This window comes from Salvia hispanica, chromosome 3 (assembly GCF_023119035.1).
Source record: "Salvia hispanica cultivar TCC Black 2014 chromosome 3, UniMelb_Shisp_WGS_1.0, whole genome shotgun sequence".
In the NCBI taxonomy this organism is placed as follows: domain Eukaryota; kingdom Viridiplantae; phylum Streptophyta; class Magnoliopsida; order Lamiales; family Lamiaceae; genus Salvia; species Salvia hispanica.
In genome coordinates this window covers 32,847,345-32,869,248 of record NC_062967.1, presented here as the reverse complement: position 1 = coordinate 32,869,248, position 21,904 = coordinate 32,847,345, and the positions used below count along the sequence as shown (strand labels likewise).

Sequence of the window (21,904 nt, the reverse complement as noted above, 5' to 3'; positions counted from 1 at the left end):
AAAATATTTTGCTGAGACACTAAAACATTTTTTAGTAAATGTTGTCATATGATGAGAAAAATTGATCGTTTACCTTAATTTTTAGTATTAAATTAACCTTGAGCATTATAAATTTGCTTTTATTTCAATTTTTTTTATAACATGATTGATTAAATTTATAAATAAATTTAATTACTACTAGTAGGGGCATGTTAGGTGCCATCACCCCTTAAAATAACATCATACCACCATTCCTACCAATCATTTGTACACGTGGACGAATAATAAGCTGTCACGTGACATAAAAAGGACCCCCAAAAAAGACGGTCAGCAATATGTTGCACCTTATACAACAATTTTTCTTGTTCACCAATATCTGACACATTATACAGCAATCTATAGATTGTTGTGTAGTGTTTGTAATATTGCTGTGTAAGTGGTGTCACGGTGTCACTTTAAGAGAGATTGTCATTTTAACAAAATTATGCTAGGATTATATAAAGAGGAGAAAGTATAAATACCCAAAAAAAAAGAGAAAAAGATGTTTTCATAAAAATAGGCGCGAGACGTGGCCATTTCCATTTCACTATTCATTTTTCTTGTGAAATAAACAAATCTAATAAATAAACAAGGCCATAATTATAATTTGTATTGAAAATCAGCAAAATCATCACACTCTTGAGGAAATCAGAAATGGGCGGAATTTCAGTGATGAGGAGCGCCGCTTCCGGCCGTGTTCCTATCATCATTCATCACGCTCAGGTTCCTCCAACTTTCTTCCTAATGGCCTATCACTCTTTATTCCTCTTCACTCTCACCTTCAATTTTGTTTTTGTTTCTCCAATTTTCTGGTCGTGTGTATGCTCTCAGTTACCTGTGTCCACGCGCTTATCGACTAGGAAGCTCAGATATGGCCCTACTAAATTTCATGTTATGGCGCGTTACGCGCAATCGCAGGATTTCTCCACCCGTCTTCAAGGTAGTATATTGTTATTATCTGATTCAGATGCTAGTTTTTAAGCTTTTATTATTTTATCTGTATTGATTCGAAATAGTTTTGAGAGTAGCTTGATTGTTTAATTTTGCGGGCTGGAGTGATGATTTTGAAGCGTTCAATAACTTTTGCGGAGTTAGACTTGATTATTGCTGTAACTATATCTTAATTGGGGGTTGATTGTAAAAGGGGGAATCCGAACATGTTGATTCTGAGCTCTACCAAGTTCTTGCAATTCTACTGAAGCTACTCCGCTTGTGTTTGTGCAGTAAGGCTGCTGTTGTGAATGTGATAATTCCTTTTTTCTAAAATGGTGGAATTGGCTGTTTATCACGTCATTGAAATTTCATAGACTGGGTGATCAGATGATACTTTCTTTTCTTAATTGTGTGTCCGGCTAGTGTGTTTTTGGAGTGTTTGAAGAAGCTATTTTTTTCATTTTTACTCATTCATATTATTCATGTACTAGAGTGAATAGAAAAGGATGGTATTGTTGCAGATAGTATGCAGAACTTGCCCAAGCTTCTGGAGGATATAGTCCAGACATCAATAAATACAGGTCCTCGTGGGGCACTTAGGCTAGCTCAAGGTATCCAAGCAGTTATAGGTGTTGGCAGCGAGTGGGTGGCTGATGCTTCGAAGGTGGTGTTATCAGATCATCTTTTGATTTTTGATATCCTGTGTTTTCTTCTGTTGGATGCTATCCATTGTTTCCTGTAAATTAGTTTGAAGTTAGCTCATCTAAAGACATACTCCCCCTTGCTTCTCATTCCTTGTGGATATCATCATGCATGTATCATAGCTTGCAGTATACTCCCTCTGTCCGCCATTAGGAGTCCCATTCATGGGCGGCACGGGTTTTAAGAAATGTTAATAAAAGTGGGTGGAAAAAAGTTAGTGGAATAGGGTCCCACTTGTATATATTAGTTTTAAATGAAATGTGAGTGGAATGAGTTAGTGGAAGGTGGGACCCTATTACCATTTATGGTAAAAGTGAACCGGGACTCTTATTCGTGGACGGACTAAAATGGAAAAACGGGACTCTTATTCGCGGACGGAGGGAGTACTTGCTAAGCTCAGTTCGAACTTTACGATCTTAATTCTTTTAACTTTTTTACATCAATAATGGCATGAGTTCTAATGCTCTTTTACATATGTAGGCAGCAAATTCATCCAGTGGATTAGCAGCTGATTTGCAGCTTGGCTTATTGTCACCTCTTTATTTGAGGAAATTATTTGAACGTTTGGGCGCAACATATATTAAACTAGGTCAGGTAAGTGGACAAAACGTATGTGTGATTGTGTTCTTATGCCTGTTTTCTTTTAATCTCACTTTCAATCACTCATAGAGGTAGGTAACGAATATTGAACAAAATAAATATACTCAATCAGCTTCCTCTGTTCTTGTCTATCAATAGACAATAGAGCCCTGTCAGACATTGGTTAAGGTGGAGTACCAATTTCCCTGCCCAAACTAATTTTCTGGACTAGCTTGCTCTCTACTTGACTACTTTGAAATATGAAATCCTTATCACAGTGTTCATCTATATGCAGCTAATAAACAGAGTGGTCCTATACTGAAAAACTTTAGTTTTTGATTTCGTGTGCCTCTGTAACTATTTATTGCAATTTTCAATATCATCTCCACACAGAAGAGAAAAAGGTCGCTTAGATCCTTAAATTTTGAATATGCAGTTCATAGCATCAGCACCAACTTTGTTTCCTCCAGAATATGTCCAGGAGTTCCAGTATTGTTTTGATAGAGCTCCTACGATTCCATTTGAAGACATTCAAGCAATTCTTCGTCAGGAGTTAGGGAAGCCTATTGATACCGTCTTTGAATTTGTTGATCCTACTCCAGTAGCCTCTGCTTCCATAGCGCAGGTTGGTTTCAGTGTAATTGTTTTTGATACTTGTGTAAAATGGTATGTTAATGTATTCAGTCTTAAAACTTCTGTCAATGCCAAACACCACCTTTTAATTTTCAGGTGCATGGTGCCAGGATAAGGGGTACTCGGGAGGATGTTGTTATAAAGGTGCTAAAACCAGGGATAGAAGACATCTTGGTGGCAGATTTGAACTTTGTGTATATTGTTGCACGCATTTTGGAGTTTTTGAGTCCCGACCTTAGTCGAACATCTCTGGTAAGGTATTTTTATGGGTTAAAACACTGTTTTAGCCCCATAAAATTCCAGGTGTCAATTTTTTCCTAGTAAATCCATAATGAAATTGCATACCGAAAAATTAGGCATCAGAGTCAATTTTATCCCGATGCCATTTTTCTGATGCTGAGAAACATAACTTGGAAACCAGATTTCATGCGTGGCTTTTCTTCACAATAATAAATTTAATGATGTGGAAAATTGAAACAATAACATCACATTCAGATATTTGAGCAGAAACGACACTCATTAATTCCAGTTGCCCACTGTATTTCTAGGCACTGAACCTATTATTGGGATAAATAGTGTGTTAGCGTTATTTCCATATGGTTCTGTACATATATATAAGGTGTAGTGGTTTTCTTTCCTCCTTTTATTTTCTAAAAAAACAGTTATAACTTATAAATTTATTCATTTTTTTATTCTTCATGCATATTCATCTAAACAAATGTGTGATTGAATAAACTCTTCTTTCTTCATTTTTGTATTAAAATGCACAAGGTTTCCTTTTAATACTGAAGCAGCAAGTGTAGGTTGCTATTGTGAAAGATATTAGGGAGTCAATGCTGGAAGAAGTTGACTTTAAAAAGGAGGCTACAAATATTGAGTCTTTCAGGAAATATTTGGATTCTATGGGACTCACGAGGCAGGCTACTGCTCCAAAAGTCTACCAAGAGTACAGTACTAAGCGGATTCTGACAATGGAGAGGCTTTATGGAGTCCCTCTCACAGACTTGAACTCCATAAATTCACTTGTCCCAAATCCTGAGACTAGTCTTATAACCGCCTTAAATGTCTGGTGAGATTCAAAGACATTGCTTGAGCTTAGTAAGAGAGGTATATCCTCTGTTCTGTGACTGATGATTCATTCTTCTCTCTAGGTTTGGTAGCTTGCTTGCTTGTGAAACCTTCCATGCAGACGTGCATGCCGGCAATCTGTGGTTACTACGTGATGGCCGCATTGGGTTCCTTGACTTCGGTATACTTATAATTTTATCATTTCAGTATTTTTTCTATTCGCCATTGACTTAAAATCTGTCAGATGTAGTGTTATTATTACTTTCTAAATATGGAACTGTTATATGCATTTTTTTCATTCTTTTTTCTCTTTAGCCTTTTGTATCCTCTGCTGATGGATTTGACCATATTTCAAGAGCCTCATTCATTAAAACAGCTGAAAATAAATTTTCTATCATAAATTAAAAATGGTGACCTGCAGTCTATCAGTATCTTCTTGATAATTTTTATGTAATAACATTGTCTCTGCCGTAAAAGCCACTATTATTTCCTTTTAAAAACTTGTGTTGCGTGCACAGGCCAGTATGCCACAAACGTGAGTAACCAACAAATCATCTCTGTGCTCCTAGATCTTCTCCTCCTACTCTGTAACAATATGAATATTTGGATTATTGGGATAATCAGAGGATGCAAGTGTTATTTTTCTGCTCATAATCTTTAGATTATGGTTTGTTGGTGCATAAATTCTTAATTGCCTTTTCTTATGGAAATGGATTAATCAAGCTACAGTATTAATCAACTAAAGCATTATACTACTCCTTTTTAAAAAATAACTATAACATTACGACTGTAAATAACTGCTTATTCTCTTGTATAGATTTTATATCATAATAGGGATGCCAACAAAAGTTTAAATGATTGTACTAGTTTGGGTCTTTATGTTATTCATTGGACTCTTATCAGAAAAGTAACTCCAACCATTGTTAAGTCTTGGATCTTATTATCCGGTTATCCTCCTTATATTTGTAGGTCAAATTGACACATGGGCTCTGATTGCTAGATTTCTAATGCTTAACATTTTCCCCTTCAAGTTCAAACATAATATGATTTGTTAAACAGGAATTGTTGGTCGAATTTCTCCTAAAACATGGTCTGCTATGGAAGAATTTCTGGAATCACTCGCAACTGGAGAATATGAATCCATGGCATCTTCATTGATTGATATGGGTGTTACGAGCACTAATGTAGACTCCAAGGCATTTGCAAGGGATCTTGAGAGGATATTCTCCTCCATACAGGCAAGCAATTACGTAGCTTGCACTACAGTATATACGTTTTACAATTTATATTTTTAATATAAATGCAAATTCAGTTAATTCATGGAGGTGGCATATCTGCTCTCAAGATTTCTGACCTTTTTTTGCAGTGTTGTACTCTTGAGTCATTATCTGCCCTTTTTTGACTAATAATGTTGAAATAGTTTAACCGCGTCTTCAAACTATGAAGCATAGGGAGGAAAGGTTGAACATTGAAATTGAGACCCGGAATAGGCTAAAATGTCATCTTGACTGAATCCATAAGAGACCTCTTTATGTGAAATGTGAAATGTGAAATGGGATCTATAGAATTGTAGAATTAATTTGAGAGTTCCACAATGTGGATGAGGTGACATATATCTGGTAATTTTGTGCAGGATATGGATACAGAGATCATCGTTGCTGCAGCAAGGGATGCTAATACGAATGCAACTGCAGTTTCTGCGAATGTTGTTGTTGACGAAAGACAAATGAATGCCCTGTTTCTCGATCTGGTAAGATAGATATGATAAGTTTTTTTGAATATTTACTATTTTGATTGATGTGGTGTAAATATATAGGTGCGCGTTAGTGAATCATACGGTCTGAAGTTCCCCCGGGAGTTCGCACTTCTGATGAAGCAGCTTCTGTACTTTGACCGGTACACGCGACTCTTAGCTCCCAACATGAACATGCTGCGCGATCAGAGGATTAATATCGTTTCCAACAAACCATCCACGTTTTAGACTTGAAACCAATGTAACTAGTTTGTTGTAACTTGTAATTATCATCAAAACCTATGTGTTTCCTTTCGACAATACTCAAGCTGAATTCTAAAACATGTACTTTCTTCTGCTGTAAAAGAACAGCACTCAGATTTCTTGAGCATCTATACAGACTATACTACCTTCTCGCATAAAGAGAAGAGACTACTTCTTTCAAAATGTAACAATTAGTAAAGATCAATTTTGGTTCTAAATATATGACCAAAATACAAATTTGGTCTAAATTTTCACTTTGTGAAAAACAGGTCTATAACAAATGAAAATGTCAATGAAGTAGTTCTTTTTTTTTACGGTTTTGTTAAAAAACTAACGGTCAACGCTAATTGCACAGTGATATGGCTGTTATTTTTCTAATGGAATTGTCAAAAAATGACGACTTTGACAATAATTTCATTTTGTTATGAACTTATTTTTTAAAAAATAAATATTTTGAACCAAATTCGTATTTTAATCTAAATTGATATTTTGTCTCAACCGTCAGAGCGTTGTAGACTCCATCCAAAAAGAAATAAAAAAAACAAGACTTGATCTTGATGCGTTGAATTCAGAGAGAGAGACGATAAAAATGGAAGCTTTGGTATGCAGAAAGCTCGGTGACCCGACAGTCCCACCGGAGGGGAGTGACGATTCCGCCCTGACCCTCTCAAGGGCCCACCCACTCCCCCAACTGAACTCGCCCACATCGGTGCGAGTCCGAGTGAAAGCAACCAGCTTGAACTTCGCCAATTACCTCCAAATTCAGGGCAAGTACCAAGAGAAGCCGCCGCTGCCCTTCATTCCGGGCTCCGATTACTCCGGCACCGTCGAGGCCATCGGAGAACGCGTCTCTAAGTTCAAAGTCGGCGACCCCGTTTGCTCCCTTGCCGCCCTCGGATCCTTCGCCCAATTCGTCGTCGCCGATGAATCCGAGCTGTAACCGTTTCTATTCCGATTCTCAAAATTGACTGTGGATTGTTGGTTGTTTTAATCTGTCTTGTGCTGAATTAAAATGTGATTCGGTGAATGGTTTTTTGGGTGTTATGTTTTATTAAATTGATTTTGATTTGTGGTTTTGAGTCATCATTTGCTTTGAAAGAGTGTGTCTCTGTGTAGTATCATTACCTCCGTCCCACTTTACTTGAGTTGGTGTTTAGTGGAGACGGAATTAAGTATGAGAGAACAATGGAGGAAAGGAGATAGAGAATAAAGTAAAAGATTAAATGTGTTGTTTTTGCCATAAGGGAAATGACACAAGTAACATGGGACAATCCGAAATAGAACACGACTCAAGTAACTGGGGACGAAGGGAGTACATTGTAAGACTTTATTTGTGATTAAGAGACTTTCAGAATAATTTGTGAAAACTGATTTACATGTGTTTAAATGCAAAGTGTGTCTTTAGCAGTTAACTACTACTTATATGAATGATACTTCCATCTTTTTTTGCATTTATATGATGGCTAGTGTAGTTGAGTGGTTTCGGGAGTGTAGTTGAGTTCATTATTTTGATATTTCATATTATAGGTTTTTGGTGCCTAAAGGGTGTGACTTGGTTGGCGTTGGTGCGTTTCCGGTTGCGTATGGTACATCTCATGTGGCACTTGTTCATAGAGCACAACTAGGTGCCGGTCAGGTAGTGTAGACCACTTGTTCATAGAGCATGGCCAGGGATTGTTCGTACAAAATGGTGATATATTTGTGATGGAAAATTGGGTGCAGGTATTGATGGTTCTTGGTGCTGCTGGAGGAGTTGGTGTTTCTGCCGTACAAATTGGCAAGATCCGTGGTGCCACTGTTATAGCCGTTGCTAGGTAAAGTAACACAACGAGCGAGAGATAACTAGTATGCATTGATATGGTTGAGTAGTACTAATCCATTGAATAATTGGGCAGAGGGAGTGAGAAGGTGCGGTTCCTCAAGTCATTGGGCGTTGATCATGTCGTTGACTTGAGCAATGAAGATATGACTCAAAGTGTGAAGGGGTTTCTCAAGGCTAGAAAGCTTAAAGGAGTGGATGTTCTGTACGATCCAGTGGGAGGGAAGCTCACGAAAGACTCGTTGAAGTTGCTTAACTGGGGAGCGCAGATCCTGATCATAGGGTTCGCGAGTGGGGAAGTGCCGGTAGTCCCAGCAAATATCGCTCTTGTTAAGGTAATGTAATGTAATGCTTGCTTGTTATATCAGAAAAGAAAGAAATCGATGAATGTTTTCTCGTCTCTCTGTTTGCAGAACTGGACAGTTCATGGACTGTACTGGGGGAGCCATAGGATACATCGACCGCGTGTTCTCGAAGACTCGCTCAAGGAGCTGCTGTCTTGGCTGGCTGATGGCGTACTGACTGTGAAAATATCCCATACTTATAGCCTCCCTCGGGCAAATCTTGCTTTTGCTGCCCTCAAGAATAGAGAAGCAATTGGAAAGGTTTTGATTGTGTTTGATGAGGCCACCCCCAAGCTGTGATGCCCATAAATGGACAATGTTCGACCACGGAGGCCCGGTGTGTGGTAATATCCGAAACGTGGCGCGTCAAGGGATAAAAGTAGACATTATAGCTGTGGCTCTGGAAATAATAATTCTTCTTTTTTGTTTGTGTTTAAACTGTAGCTGAAATTACAGTATGATTGCTAGATTGTTTCCGGGCAGAAAATTATCTTCAAGAAATCACAATACTGTTACTACTTGATATGAATATTTAGCTAATGGAAATAATGGTGAATTTCTTCATGGGAATAATTGATAAAGGCTAGCTTAATGTTAAGGCCTTCCAAACCAGTTTCTTTTATTAGTAGTTGTTGGTATGTGAAGATGAGTTGTTAAACCTAAATCCATTTTGTTGTTCCATTGAAGTCAAACCTAAACATGTGCTTGAGATATAGTTAATCCATACATGAGATTTATGGATTCTCAAGAAAAGAGGATTCTGAATAAATAAAAATTGAATCTACGTTCGATATCATCTAAATCACTCCATCTATCCTCTTGAGGATAGATTTGGTTTCTAATCCCGATTTGAATAGGAGTACGTCATGTTAAGGCACATATAATAGTCATAAACATCTCAATTATCAATCTTAATCCCAAAGTTCTGCATACTAAACTAGTAATACTATTTTCCTCAACTTCAACTATCATCTTAAAAAACACTTCAAGATTGACAAGAATTTTAACATGAAATTGATGAAATAAAATATAGAATGAAAAAAATAATTAAAATAGTACTACTATTGATATAGTTGAATCCACACATCACTACCTATCATTAGTAGTGTAACATGAATAAAATTTCAAAAACATTATTAGACGAACTAAAATGACAAATAATTTTTTTAAAAGACAATGAGAATATAAAAATATGAAGGTAATACAAATAATAGTAGCATAGGCACGAATCGAGGGTGTTTATGCGGGTATACTTAGGCAATTGAAAACAAATAAACTCATCCATACAAAAACTGACTCAGACTCAGACTCAGACTCAAACTCAAACTCAAACGTCTAACCAACCTTTAGGCCAACAAAATTACACCACGTCTCTTCCAAAGAAGCCTCAAAACTTCGCATCCTTAAAAACCATGGTTCAAAAACTGAGCACCCAAGTCTCGAGACGAGCTGCACATCAACGTCTTCTTTCCTCCCTAGAAGACATCCAAGACTTCGCACCACCAGCAGCAGCAGGCCTGCGATCATCCCGCCACCTGTCACCAGCTGGAGGTTCCGCCCGGCTGCCACTGGACCATTTGTCAGCGGCTGCGGCTGCGGCTGGAGGTGGGGCTTGGGCAGCCGCCTCAGCACCTGCTCTTCTGAACCTCGGGACAAATTTGGCAGGTCCAGGCGCAGGTGCGGCTGCAGCAGCAGCTGGGGCAGCAGTAGGTGGTGCATCGGCTGGGCGTGGAGCAGAAAGATCGGTCTTGGGCAGCACAGGAGCAGCTGATCTGCCAAAGAGCTCTTCCCTCCGCTGCCTTTCTTTCTCTTCCAGCTCCCTCTCTCTTTGCCTCTGCTTCTCAGCAATTTCATCCAGCTTGGCCTTACGCTCAGCTTCCTCTTTCTTTCGCCAAAACCTTGTTCTCCAGGATCCTGCTGAGCCTTCTTTTCTCCTCCAGGTCTCCAGCATGGCGTTGCCTACTTAAATCAACCTCTCGCTGTATCAAGATAAGAGGAAAAACAAATAAACGGAGTAAATTTATATGTAAATTCAATTATAAGTACAAAAATCATTATTATCATCACAGTGCAAAGAATCTCCTGCGAAAAGGAGCACTAACAGATGAAGTTTCCACCAAATAAGATGACAAATTCAGACCTGCTGCTCAAGCTCATGATGAACCTTCTCATCTTCTAAGCGCTTCTGAAATGTAGCTTCAATAACTGGGGCAGCCTCTTCCCTTTTTGCTCTCTCCAAATAATCCATCGTTTTTCCAAGTTTCTGTAGCCTTTTCTCCATCTCTTGCTTCTCCCTGAGCTGCTCACTAACGGCTAGGTCCATCAAAGACTGCTTGGTTAACTTTTCCTGAATTCATATAAAATCCGTTAATTAGAAAAATTAAGGTCAGCAAAACATCAAAGGGATCTATCGAAAGGAATCAGTTCACTCACCCCCTCTAAGACTGTTTTCTTTCCTTTCTTCTTTCCCCGCTTTTCAGCTTCCTGCAGTAATGCTTGGGCTTCCTCAAGCTCACGTTCTTCTATTTCCCGGCGAATTCTTTGATTCTTCATTTGCTCAAATTCTATGGCAAGCCTTTTCTGCTCTGCCTCTTCAGTTATCTTCTGTAATTTCAGCTTCTTTGCCTCCTCCTCTCGTTCCTATGAATATAAAAGTCACGTACTGAATTAGAAATTAAACAACTAACTCACTCACACAAAGCCATCACAATAAGTCAATGACATACCATCTCTAACAGCTGCCGCTCTTGTTCTTCTTTGCGCTTTTCAATTATTGACTTGCGTGCGAGCAGGCGTTTGTGTTCTTTTTCAACAACTTCTACTAAATCTGAAAGCGATTCCCCCAATTTAGGTGTTCCCTTCCCAGGAGGGTATATCATGACCCTTGACTTGCTAAGGGATTCAGCCAGAGTGGAGAGGTGATCTTGTAAACCTTCTGACTCAAGACTCTGAAGAGAAAACATTCATTTACAGCATTCAATGGAGTCTATGAAGGAAAAACACAGGGAATAGAACATGGAGGAGGAAATTCAAAACAGAAGAAGTTCAAAAACTTTAAATGCCGAAGTATGCCCGGAGGGTATATACACTAGGCAGTAGGCACTCAATTTGTTGTAGGTAACAGGAAGTTGGCAAAAAGGAGTTTCATTATCTTGCAAAGGTTTGGTCCATAGTGGAAGTGGACCTGACTACTGACAGGATGGTGCAGAAGGATATTGGCCATTCCAAGATGTAAGGGGAAATTAAAAACTGGGAAGGAGCATTCAGTTTCACAGCAACAAAAATACGAACTGTAGCATCAGGGTGATAATATAGTACACTCAATTGGCCAAACTCAGTATGCAAACTCAGAAAGATAAACAAAGGTTAGATGGTTACCTTGCTACCAAAGAAAATTGCACCCTTCCTGTAATTCACTTTCATTGATAAGAAATTATTTTTGACTGCATCAACAGAGATCTTCTCCACCATCGGGAAATCAAAAAATGGAATTATATTTGATAGGTTTTCAATGGTTATAGTCTGATACACCTGTGAGACCTGGATATATAAAGCACAAAAAAGCACAATTATAACGTAAGATACCAAAAGTGTTCTACAGGAAGTCGCATGACATGGTATTGGTAATACATACCCGCTGAAGTAACCGAAGAGCAGCAAGTTTCTCCAGAGAAGGAACATACTGAGACAGATGTACTTCTGGAACTGAGGAAGCAGAAGCAAGTTTGCCTCCAATTTTTGAAATTTTTGTTAGCAGGGGCTGTACTTGCAGTGCAAGGTGTAGCGGGAGAAATTCATGTTCCAAAATATGGTAAAGATCCTTCACTTCCTGAGTTACACAGTTCATAACACCTTTGGCCACCTGAAATGTCCAAGAGACTTATGATTGACTGAAATGCCAAAAAAAGGTATAAAATATAAATCTACGCAATCATTTTTTTAACCACTAAGGTATATTTTAGGATCTAAACTTCAAAACAGTAGGCCTAAGCAATGATTTAAAATGATAAAGATTGTAGCTTACCAAATCCAAGAGCAGTGAGGACCGGGAAAGCTGAAAAAGAATAAACAGATAGTTACATAATCAAGAAATTAAAATAATATCACAAAGCAAAAGATATAGCCAGGACAACTATTACCACTTCTCTGTTCTCTGGTTTTGACTCAACATCAAATGCAATAAGGTTTGCCACTCTGAAATTTCGTTCTTTCTCATTTCCAAGTTCCAAATGAGATGCTCCATACGAACGATCATAAGGAGTTACTGAGAGTGCAGCTAGGACAGCAGATGAAGCTATCATCTGCAGGTCCTTGTGATTCAGGTTCTTGTTAAAGCTTTTCTGGAGTGAGAAAAGCTTAAGCCATGCATAAGCATGATAAAGATGGTTGGATGACATCCAGAAGATTTCTGAAAGCTTAGAATAGTAAACAACCATCAACGAAGATTTAGGCGTTTTTTTAACCATGCACATCAGTCCAAATATGTCCTCAATAGAACGAAAGGCTTCCTGCAAATCAGAAGTAGAGAATGAACTTAGAGAAAATTATAAGGATTGCATTAGCAATCCCTAGGTGCATTTATGGGCATAAAAATAGATAGCTTACTAACCTGCCAAAGCTCGAGCTCAGTTGCAACTTTCAGTTGCTCAAATCTGGTGTCCAGATACAACTGCAAACTCTCAGGAAGAGTAAGATCAGGTCTATCTCTCTGGTCCCTGTATTTGTTGAGGTTTGCAAGGTGATTCCTGATTATTTCACATAATCTCCGAAACTCGGTAGTCCGTTTGTATTGTTTGCAAAATTGGAAGGCACGATGTGCAGTCATCTGAATATTCAAAATTAGAAGATCGATGACTATCATGTTAACACAGATTGCCAAATAAAAAAAATGACCGACAAAAGAACATAATATGGATCATCAAATAAGAAAATGAAATTTTTTATACATGCCATTAAAAACAATATTAACAAAACACTTATACATGAATAAAATTAAACCTCTACAAAATTAAGGTAAAGGAAGGATCATGCTTATACACAAGAAGAACATCATGAACCAAACTGAATATAAATAGTACAACAAAATGAATATAAATTATAAATAGAATGAAGAAACTTACAGCATACAGGGCTTCCAATCTTGAGTTGTTGCGCAGAATTTCAAGAACACTTCTATACGTCTCCCACAAGAACTTAAACCAGGGGGTGACAAGCTCCCTGTCTGATCTGTCCTTCCCTTTTTCGCCACTAACATAGCTCAGAAGCAGATCTTCAGGCCTTTTATCTGCTTCTAAATCATCAACATCTAAAGCCTCTTCCAAGGCCTGTGCTTGGCTACGTGCAAGCTCAGCTTTCTCGGTGGACAACTGCATGAAATGCTTTATCACTTCCTCCAATGAAGATATGTTGACCTGTTGGCAGATACCACGGTATTGGATAAGGCCATCCTTGGCATGTCTTCCCCTCCTCATGTCAACACACAGCTCCACATACTTGAACATTATTTTTTCATGAGTTCTTGTCCAGGCTCTATACCTCCTCGAGGTAATAAAACTATGAAGAGCCTCAAGTGCTTCTTGCTTTTGTCCAACATTGATCAACTCTGCATCAGCATATTTACATGTCAATAACAGCTGAGGAAAAAAATACCATCTACAGCTCAATATAAAAAAATTATCCCCTTAGTTTCTTCTCTGAGTATTGGACTTTAAAGGTATATAACAAAAGTTTAACAGCTCAATTTTAGAAGAAATTCCCTCCAACCCTACACACCTCACACACAGTAAGAACAGCCACTGGTCAATTTCCAATACTTCAATTCATAAGAAATTATAAAAGGTTAATCCCAAGTTCCCAACATACTAACATATATTTCAATGTCTGGGTAAAATGACAAGAAAAAATTGTGAAAACACCAAGATGCACACTGATTTTTATTTGCAGGATAACAATAGACGTAACAGCTTCTTTGTAACTTACCTTCAGCACGCTTCAAGGCATTCTCAGGTCTGGCAAAAGTAGCCATATTGGAAGACAATCCAACTGTTGGTACTCTGCAAAAATTGGAATTAAATCAACAATTGAATCATATACGCCGCGGTACCGATGTTGATCAGAAGAACACAGTGGTCACCACAATAGCCAATCAAAAAGGAACAAAAACAAAACGCTGATTGCAGCAGATTCACCCTTTAATTAAAAATATACTGTTACTTATACGGCTTCTCCTCCCTTAAAACAAGGATAACGCTTTGATTTGAGGTAAATAGCATGTTTATGGAGTATTGAAACGAAAAACATCAAATTCATCAAATTTATGGCTCAGTAGAACAAATTGCAGATTTTCACAGCGAGAAAACAAAGTCGATTTTGCCGATTTTTACGATTCATACTTACACGCTGAATGTGGAGGTGAGTCTCGCGTCGGCGAGATCGACGGGCGGCGGCGGCGGATCTGAACACCCGTGCGAAATGTAGTAGGGTTATGGTATCGGGGAAAAATTATGACAATATCTGTAAGAGTATATAAACAATAATACAGTAGCATATAGTAGGAGTATTATTTATTTGATAAAACGAAAAAAATATAATGTGCAGAATATATATAATGAATATAAATTATTCCAAAAATGCATAAATACAAACAAAAATACAAGTATAGGATTTATTTGATTTTGCATTAGAGTATGTATATAATATTTGAATACGGGGAACGATCAATTGTTAACTCATTATTTAATTGCTAACTACGATTATTTTAAGACCATAGGATTTTAGAAAACTTATGGTCTACAATTTGTCACGTGCAGTTTTTATTTTTATTAATTAAATCAAAAAGATTAGAAAAAAGACTATCAAATTAGGATTTTGGATTAAAATGTCAATTTCGAAAATATCAACATAATGCTTTATAGCTTATATTGACATTCTACGTGTATTATATTTATATATTTTATATATCATGTTGGCATTTGTTGCTGTAAGAAAAAATTTAAACTTTTTTTTCAAATTTTGATATCCAAACATATGCAAGTGAGATCTCATTAAAATCCTTATGAAATTATCTTTAATTTGATATATGTTGTGCGAAAAAATAATTTAAATCGAGAAAGTTATATGTGTTTTAAAGTTATGAGATATTTTTAAAAGTTAATTATAACTAATTTGTTGTAAATTGACCTTAATATTATTAATCTTTTTTTTCGTATTAATATATTGATATTCTGGAGCTAATGATCTAGGTCTTTAATTTGAATATTTAATGACTATTATTTAATTATAGTTAGCATTTAAATATTTAGTTAATAATATAACACTCTCTTATTGAATATTCTCTTATTGAATACTATATGCCAAATAAATATCTTGATTGACACAAATTTTAATAAATTATTCGACGTTTTAAATGATTAGAAAAAATCAGTAAATATATAAATCCTACTTTTATATTAATGTTCTACAGTTATGGAAAATGAAATACTAATGAGGACGAACGATATAAGATTTTGAAATGTGGAAATATATGAAAATACTTTTAATGGGTTGAGATTTGAGAAAAAAAGCATCTCAAATATTAATATAAAATAAAAATACATCAAATTATAGAGATTTCTCATAGTAATACTTTTTCCTATAATGATAAACATGAAACATGCAAAGCTCATGACTTGTCTATAGATTAGAGTTCATTCTTATATGGAGTAGTATACTACTCAGTAGAGTACAAAGCAAAATACTTAAATTTAATCCCAAATAATTTTTTTGTCCGATTGTTGAAAACTCACCGCCACTATAAAAATTCAATTCAATTAATATTGATTTTTAAAAATCATAAATTTTGTATGAATTATATTATTCTCCATTAACTTTATAATTTATCTTAAAAATCATAATTTTTGCTTGAATTCTAATAAACTTTAAAAATAATCTTAAAAATCACAAATTTTTTAAAGTGTGTAATTTTTCCAATCCGACTTAAATAGTTTTTCTTTATTATAGATTTGATTTTATGCGGCTCGATGAAAAGTATGTGTAGCTTAGTTTGAAAATTGAATTGTACATTAAAGGGTGTTATCTAGTTGCCCTAATTTTTAAAATCGATATTGAATAATATGAGCCTAATATGATAAATATGCCTCGTAATTCTAACGAGTATGGAAAATGACCCGTTATAAAAATTTGACATTAATCATGAAATTTGTGATTTTTAATATCAAATTTAAAATTTATGGAAAATACTAAATTTTGGCCAAAATTTTATGATTTTTATTTTTTATGACAAATATCACTTCAATTAATTAATAGCTAACCGGTCTCATTCTTGAAAGAGTGAGAAATGAGGAGGAAAGACGTTTAGCTTTTCATTTTAAAGGCTTATGGTCTTTCATCTAATATCAAAATGTTTTATGAGATGCCTCAATGCTAAGACCTTTCATGTGGTCTCCCTTGTCTTATAAACATGTGAGTTTGAGAGATGAGAAAGACACCAATAAAAGCATTCCATCTATTCTACCACTCTCTATATCTTAGTGTGCAATTTGTGAAGCATTTCATCTTTCAGGACGTTGCATCAATCCGTAAGCACTAGTCGGAGCATATCTCGTCTTGCGGAGAAAGGATACCTCGACTGGACTTGAAGAAGGCTATAGTTTGTTATCTTGTTACTTTTATAATATTGTTATTGACTTATGTTAGCAGTTAGTTTTTTGTTTTTTTTTTTAAATAGCTAGAGTTTGAACGTGTAAAGACTATATTATATCCCTACACTCCTACACTAGAAAACTTTTTTTCCCATTATTTATCTAGACATTTTTCATATTTCTGTATAATTTTATCATATATAAAAAGCATATGTAACATACATGTCATGTATTTATAAAAAAATGGGAGTGTTTCCAAATCAATTTTGGATAATACACGGCCAATTTAGCATGCCAAAATATTGATTCAGATTAAATCAACAATTGAGATTATGAATCATGTATTCGTGTACGTTCGGACTATAAAAATCATTTTATGATCAAGTTTTTGGACTTCTGATTATAATTTAAGAAAAATCATCTTAAAAAAGCTTAAATAATTGAGCTATTAAATAAGTAAAATGAGTATTGTGCTTGATTTCAGTCCTATGGTACTTAATTCCAATTTACTATCATTTGTAGGAGTCATTTTTCAAATATCAGTAGTATATAACTTATTTTACTGTGGAATTCATTATACTAATTAAACTATGAGGCTCATTTGATAAATAAGATAATAGTAAAAACTAGTAGTAATATTTAAGATAATAAAAACTATCTTGTTGTTTGATAAATAAGTTAAAATCAAATAAAAAAACAAATGAGATGTTTTATTGTCTGTAGATTTACACTTTAGTCTTCCCTTCACTAACCAGCCACTCCAGAGATGCAAAATTGCCTAAAATCAACACCACAAACGACTGACGGCTGAATGACTGAATCAAATCCCGTTGGGAGACAAGCGCAATAAACCCTAGCACTGTCGCAGTGCGAGGGTGGTGGTGCGTGAGGCAAAGGAGGTGGTCACAATGGGCGGAGTGAGGAAAAGGAGGTGGTCGCGATGGGCGCGAGAGAAATGGGAAATTTCCTTCATTGTACAGTTTTTTTCACCCGAGGGCGAGCGTGGGGCAAGATTAGAATGGCGGAGCGGCCTTGATATTTATCAGTCACTTCTACCAAACATGCACTAAATTTGAAACACATCGACATCCCAAGTTCCCCAGCACATGAGCTCGAGCCCTATAAAATGTGGACGAGCCGAGCATGAGTTTGTTAGTGTTTTGACTGCAGCCCTAAAACAAGGTTGGAGCTGCCTCAAGCTGTATAGTTTACAAATGCTAGGCCAACTGACTGAGACTGAGTAATAACAATCACGAGTTCCAAGGGAAAAATAACAAGTACAGTAACTTGATATAAGTCATATAACTGAACAAGTTGATGATGCAAACTGCAAAGCCAAACAGCTACAAGGAATCACCAAAGCAAAGACAAGAAAAGAGTTCACAAATAACAATCACCGCATGATCAAACAAGAAGATCTTCAGCAGATTCTACTTTACCTTCTCATTATTGGGAAAATGAAAATCAAGATAGACCGATTACTCTTCCAGTAGCGGTATCAAGATCTATATCGTAAAAGCAAGGCCTGGTTGGTAAGCCAGGCATTGTACTCATTGTTCCGACTAAAGGATAGATGAAGCCTGCTCCAATGCTTCCTCTCACATCTCTGATTGGTAGCACGAACCCGCTAGGAGCTCCCTTTGCTGAAGCATTGTCTGAGAATGAGTATTGGGTCTTCGCCATGCAGATTGGCAATCCACTGAATCCTTGTTTGCTATACATCTCAATCTGTTTCTCTGCCTATTTATCCAAAACCAAAAAACAAAAACTAAGCTTCTGTCTACTCCTTGTTTCTCAATGGCCAAATTCAACTATAATCAGTTGTTGCACTTATCATGAAATCTTTTTACACCTATACTCATTAAAGTCTAACACAGATCATTTGCAACTCCATTATATGCTTATATAGTCCAAAACCTGACTCATATTATTCAAATGAAATAAATTCCCAATATTCATTCCTGGTGGACCTTACAATGGTTGAAAGCGAAATTTCAGGATGATATGAGGTTTTCTACCTCATCGCATATCATGTATAACCCTGGAAACTTCCCATTACTAATCAGGCTATCAGCAATTTCTAAGTATTCGTGATATTTTTCTAGTTTCTGATTGTCTCTCCTAAGGTAACATTTATATTTCAATCATGTCTTAGATAAATGTAAGCAAAGAGCATAGGAACATGGAAAAAGATTTATAAAGCTATATTGACTCGATACCTGTTCCGAGTACTCTACACCACTAGCTCCATATGACTTTGCTATCGCCTCTATTTTCTCCTTGATACTCGCATCCAGAGGATACAAGAATTTTAAAGGTTGTGTAACATTCTCGCAGGCTTTCTGAACTGCAATTCCAAGGTCAACCTGAAATTTCAAATGCCAAATGTTTTATTCACTTATGTCAAATGACAAGCAGATCCAAGCAAGAAGCATATCTGAATATACATTCATAAGGTAGAGAGAGAACTAACCGCTCCTTTCCCTCCATGGGCGTGATGTGTACAAATTACCGCATCAAAAGCACCAGCAGATAATGCCATACTCCTGACTGCATTGAGTTCAGCCTCTGAGTCAGTTGAAAACTTGTTCAAAGCCACCACCACATTAACACCATAAGCTTTTGTGTTTGAAATGTGTCGTGCTAAATTAACGCAGCCAGCTTCAACAAGAGGCACATTCTCGGTCACATAAGCACGGTCTAGTGGCTTTCCAGCTACCACTGCAGGCCCTCCACCATGCATTTTGAGCGCCCTAATGGTTGCCACGATAATTGCACAATGAGGCTTTAAACCACTGTACCTACACTTTATATTCATGAATTTCTCAGTCCCTATATCAGCACCAAACCCTGCTTCTGTAACCACAAACCCGCCTGGCCCCACAAGCTTAAGGGCAATTTTATCTGCAACAATTGATGAGTTTCCATGGGCGATATTTGCAAAGGGACCTGCATGAACCAGGACAGGGGTACCCTCCAGAGTCTGCATAAGTGTAGGATTGATGGCATCTTTCATTAACACAGTCAGAGCACCTCCAAGTCCAAGGTCATCAGCAGTGATGGGATCACCAGCTTTGCTATTCCCAATTACCATTTTACCAAGCCTCTCCCTCATATCAGATAGGGAAGTTGTGAGAGCCAAGACTGCCATAATTTCACTAGCAACTGAGATGTCAAACCCTGTCTCTCTTACCATACCTTTCTCTTCAGGGCCCTGACCAACAGTAATTTTCCTCAAGAAACGGTCGTTCACATCCATAACTCTTCGCCATGTAATGGATTCAGGATCTATATCAAGCCTGGCAAACTTTTTAACTTCTTCTTGGGTAAGCTCTTCAGGCACAGTTTTTGAGATGCCTAGCTTTTTCAGCCGCCTAAGCATGATATCGTTGAAGCTCCGTTTCCCCTCTTTATTCGGTGGACATAGGCGGTTAAAAAGAGCTTTATCAGATTGAGACGATTCATGGAATATTCTAGTATCAATGGCAGCAGCAAGAAGGTTATTTGAAGCCGTTATTGCATGGATGTCCCCTGTCATATGAAGATTGAATTCATCCATCGGAATCACTTGGCTATAGCCTCCACCCGCCGCACCCCCTTTGATCCCAAATGTAGGTCCTTGTGAGGGCTGACGTAGGCATGTGACCACCTACAAAACCAAACATAACAAATAAGAAAGCAAAAACTCTTTACATTTGATGTTAATTAAATCATTTCACATTAGATTTCACATGGTAATTATGTCAAACGGCAAATCATTTTAGGGCCAGTATTATCCCACTCATCTCACAAGTCACTATAATTCCTCTACTAAGGTGAAACAGTGGAAAACAACCAAGCTAGCTAGCGAATCTATTAAAAACAGATGAAATCAAATGTAAACTGTTAGACAACGATACCTTTTTATCGAGAAAAGCTCCGAGTGCCTGACAGAGACCAACGGTAGTAGTGGACTTGCCTTCACCCAGAGGCGTCGGAGTGATTCCCCCAACAACCACATAATAACCGTCTCCATTTCCTCCATGTTCATCCAGCGCCGACAGCAGCACCTACATTCTAAACTGATTAGCTCAACCATTTCCAAAGCACAGGAAGGGATCTAAAGCATCCATAAATTAGGCGAGTCGCGAAAGCTACAGAAGAGCACAAATAGACACTGCCAGCTAAGATTAATCACACACCACACACGCACAGGCACCTCTGTGTAAGCTAGATTAACCTAATACCGATCATGTCTACAAAAGAGTAGATGATTAAAATCGCGATCACACACACAGAGAATTTAATTACCTTAGCCTTGTATTTTCCATACAAATCGTAATGCTGCGGGCTGAGATTGAGATCCTGAGCGATCTCGGAGATGTGAAGAGGCTCGATGGAGTTGGCTATGTCGATATCGGCCGGGACCGGCGAGACGACTTCGAGTTTCCTTGTTGTCTTTCCCATTCTGTCTCTGACTCTCACTCTATCGGGGCGAAATTGAATGATTGAATTGGTGTTATCAACTCGCAATAAATTGGGATGTGTGTTTTGCGATAAATTGGGATGAGTGTTCATTTTCAGCTAATGAACATCTGCCACGCTCGCTTAGGAATATAAAATTGAAAAATGAAAATAAGGGATTTGAAGATGCGGTATCGACGAATGATTGTCCGCCACGTGTGGCTAGGAAGAAGAAAAAATGGAGATGCGGGGTATCGATCCCCGTACCTCTCGCATGCTAAGCGAGCGCTCTACCATCTGAGCTACATCCCCATGTTGACCTTATTTAATCTGGTTTTTTTGTTCACTTATGCATTTGAATTTTGCTTCTACATAATGAGAATGCTGAATTGGATTATGGAAGAATTTAACGGTTAATAGGAAAGAAATAGCATAACGGTTTTTTGGATTTGATTTGTTAAGAAATATGGGTGTGGGGGGATGGATTTTATTTATGAAAACTATTTAATTATTTATTAGGGAGGTCATATAGATCTGTTTTTATTAATTTAGCTGTGTGTCAGATAAATTTATCGTTTATATCACATTATAAATCATACTCCGATCAGCTGATTTAAATTTTTTAATAGATCTGTGACCTATATCTAGAAGTCCTTACTCCTTACTCATAAGTAATATCCTAGAATATATCACCACTACAAAAAATGCAACCAAGATTCAAGATGCGTAA

At 37.1% G+C, this 21,904-nt stretch overlaps 3 protein-coding genes, 1 non-coding gene and 1 pseudogene across 5 annotated transcripts; 2 read left to right on the top strand and 3 right to left on the bottom strand.

Annotated features, from left to right (window-relative positions):
* Nucleotides 1-594: 594 nt before the first annotated feature.
* LOC125215633 (uncharacterized aarF domain-containing protein kinase At5g05200, chloroplastic) lies at nt 595-6,056 on the top strand. 2 transcript variants are annotated; one of them, XM_048117106.1, is made up of 11 exons: nt 595-741; nt 850-958; nt 1,473-1,615; nt 2,134-2,247; nt 2,669-2,857; nt 2,962-3,122; nt 3,752-3,934; nt 4,017-4,114; nt 4,993-5,171; nt 5,567-5,683; nt 5,750-6,056. In XM_048117106.1, exons 1-11 carry the CDS (start codon nt 673-675, stop codon nt 5,912-5,914), a joined length of 1,527 nt encoding a protein of 508 aa, XP_047973063.1. In that variant the 5' UTR covers nt 595-672; the 3' UTR covers nt 5,915-6,056. The 2 variants fall into 2 exon arrangements, with proteins under 2 accessions (XP_047973063.1, XP_047973062.1); XM_048117105.1 differs by having other exon boundaries at nt 596-741; nt 2,962-3,117; nt 3,669-3,934.
* A 391-nt stretch (nt 6,057-6,447) lies between these two features.
* On the top strand, nt 6,448-8,656 carry LOC125216885 (quinone oxidoreductase-like protein 2 homolog). Its single transcript, XM_048118669.1, has 5 exons — nt 6,448-6,865; nt 7,457-7,565; nt 7,652-7,743; nt 7,825-8,083; nt 8,162-8,656. The coding sequence occupies exons 1-5, from the start codon at nt 6,519-6,521 to the stop codon at nt 8,390-8,392; spliced, it is 1,038 nt and encodes a 345-aa protein (XP_047974626.1). The 5' UTR covers nt 6,448-6,518; the 3' UTR covers nt 8,393-8,656.
* A 635-nt stretch (nt 8,657-9,291) lies between these two features.
* Nucleotides 9,292-14,608, bottom strand: LOC125213466 (annotated as a pseudogene).
* A 3,360-nt stretch (nt 14,609-17,968) lies between these two features.
* Nucleotides 17,969-21,275, bottom strand: LOC125213439 (formate--tetrahydrofolate ligase). Its single transcript, XM_048113990.1, has 5 exons — nt 21,022-21,275; nt 20,631-20,780; nt 19,205-20,380; nt 18,951-19,097; nt 17,969-18,471 (listed from the first exon to the last, which is right to left on the bottom strand). The coding sequence occupies exons 1-5, from the start codon at nt 21,175-21,177 to the stop codon at nt 18,196-18,198; spliced, it is 1,905 nt and encodes a 634-aa protein (XP_047969947.1). The 5' UTR covers nt 21,178-21,275; the 3' UTR covers nt 17,969-18,195.
* Nucleotides 21,276-21,413: 138 nt separating this feature from the next.
* Nucleotides 21,414-21,486, bottom strand: TRNAA-AGC. Its single transcript has one exon. It is a non-coding gene; the product is annotated as a tRNA-Ala (tRNA).
* Between the last annotated feature and the right edge of the window lie 418 nt (nt 21,487-21,904).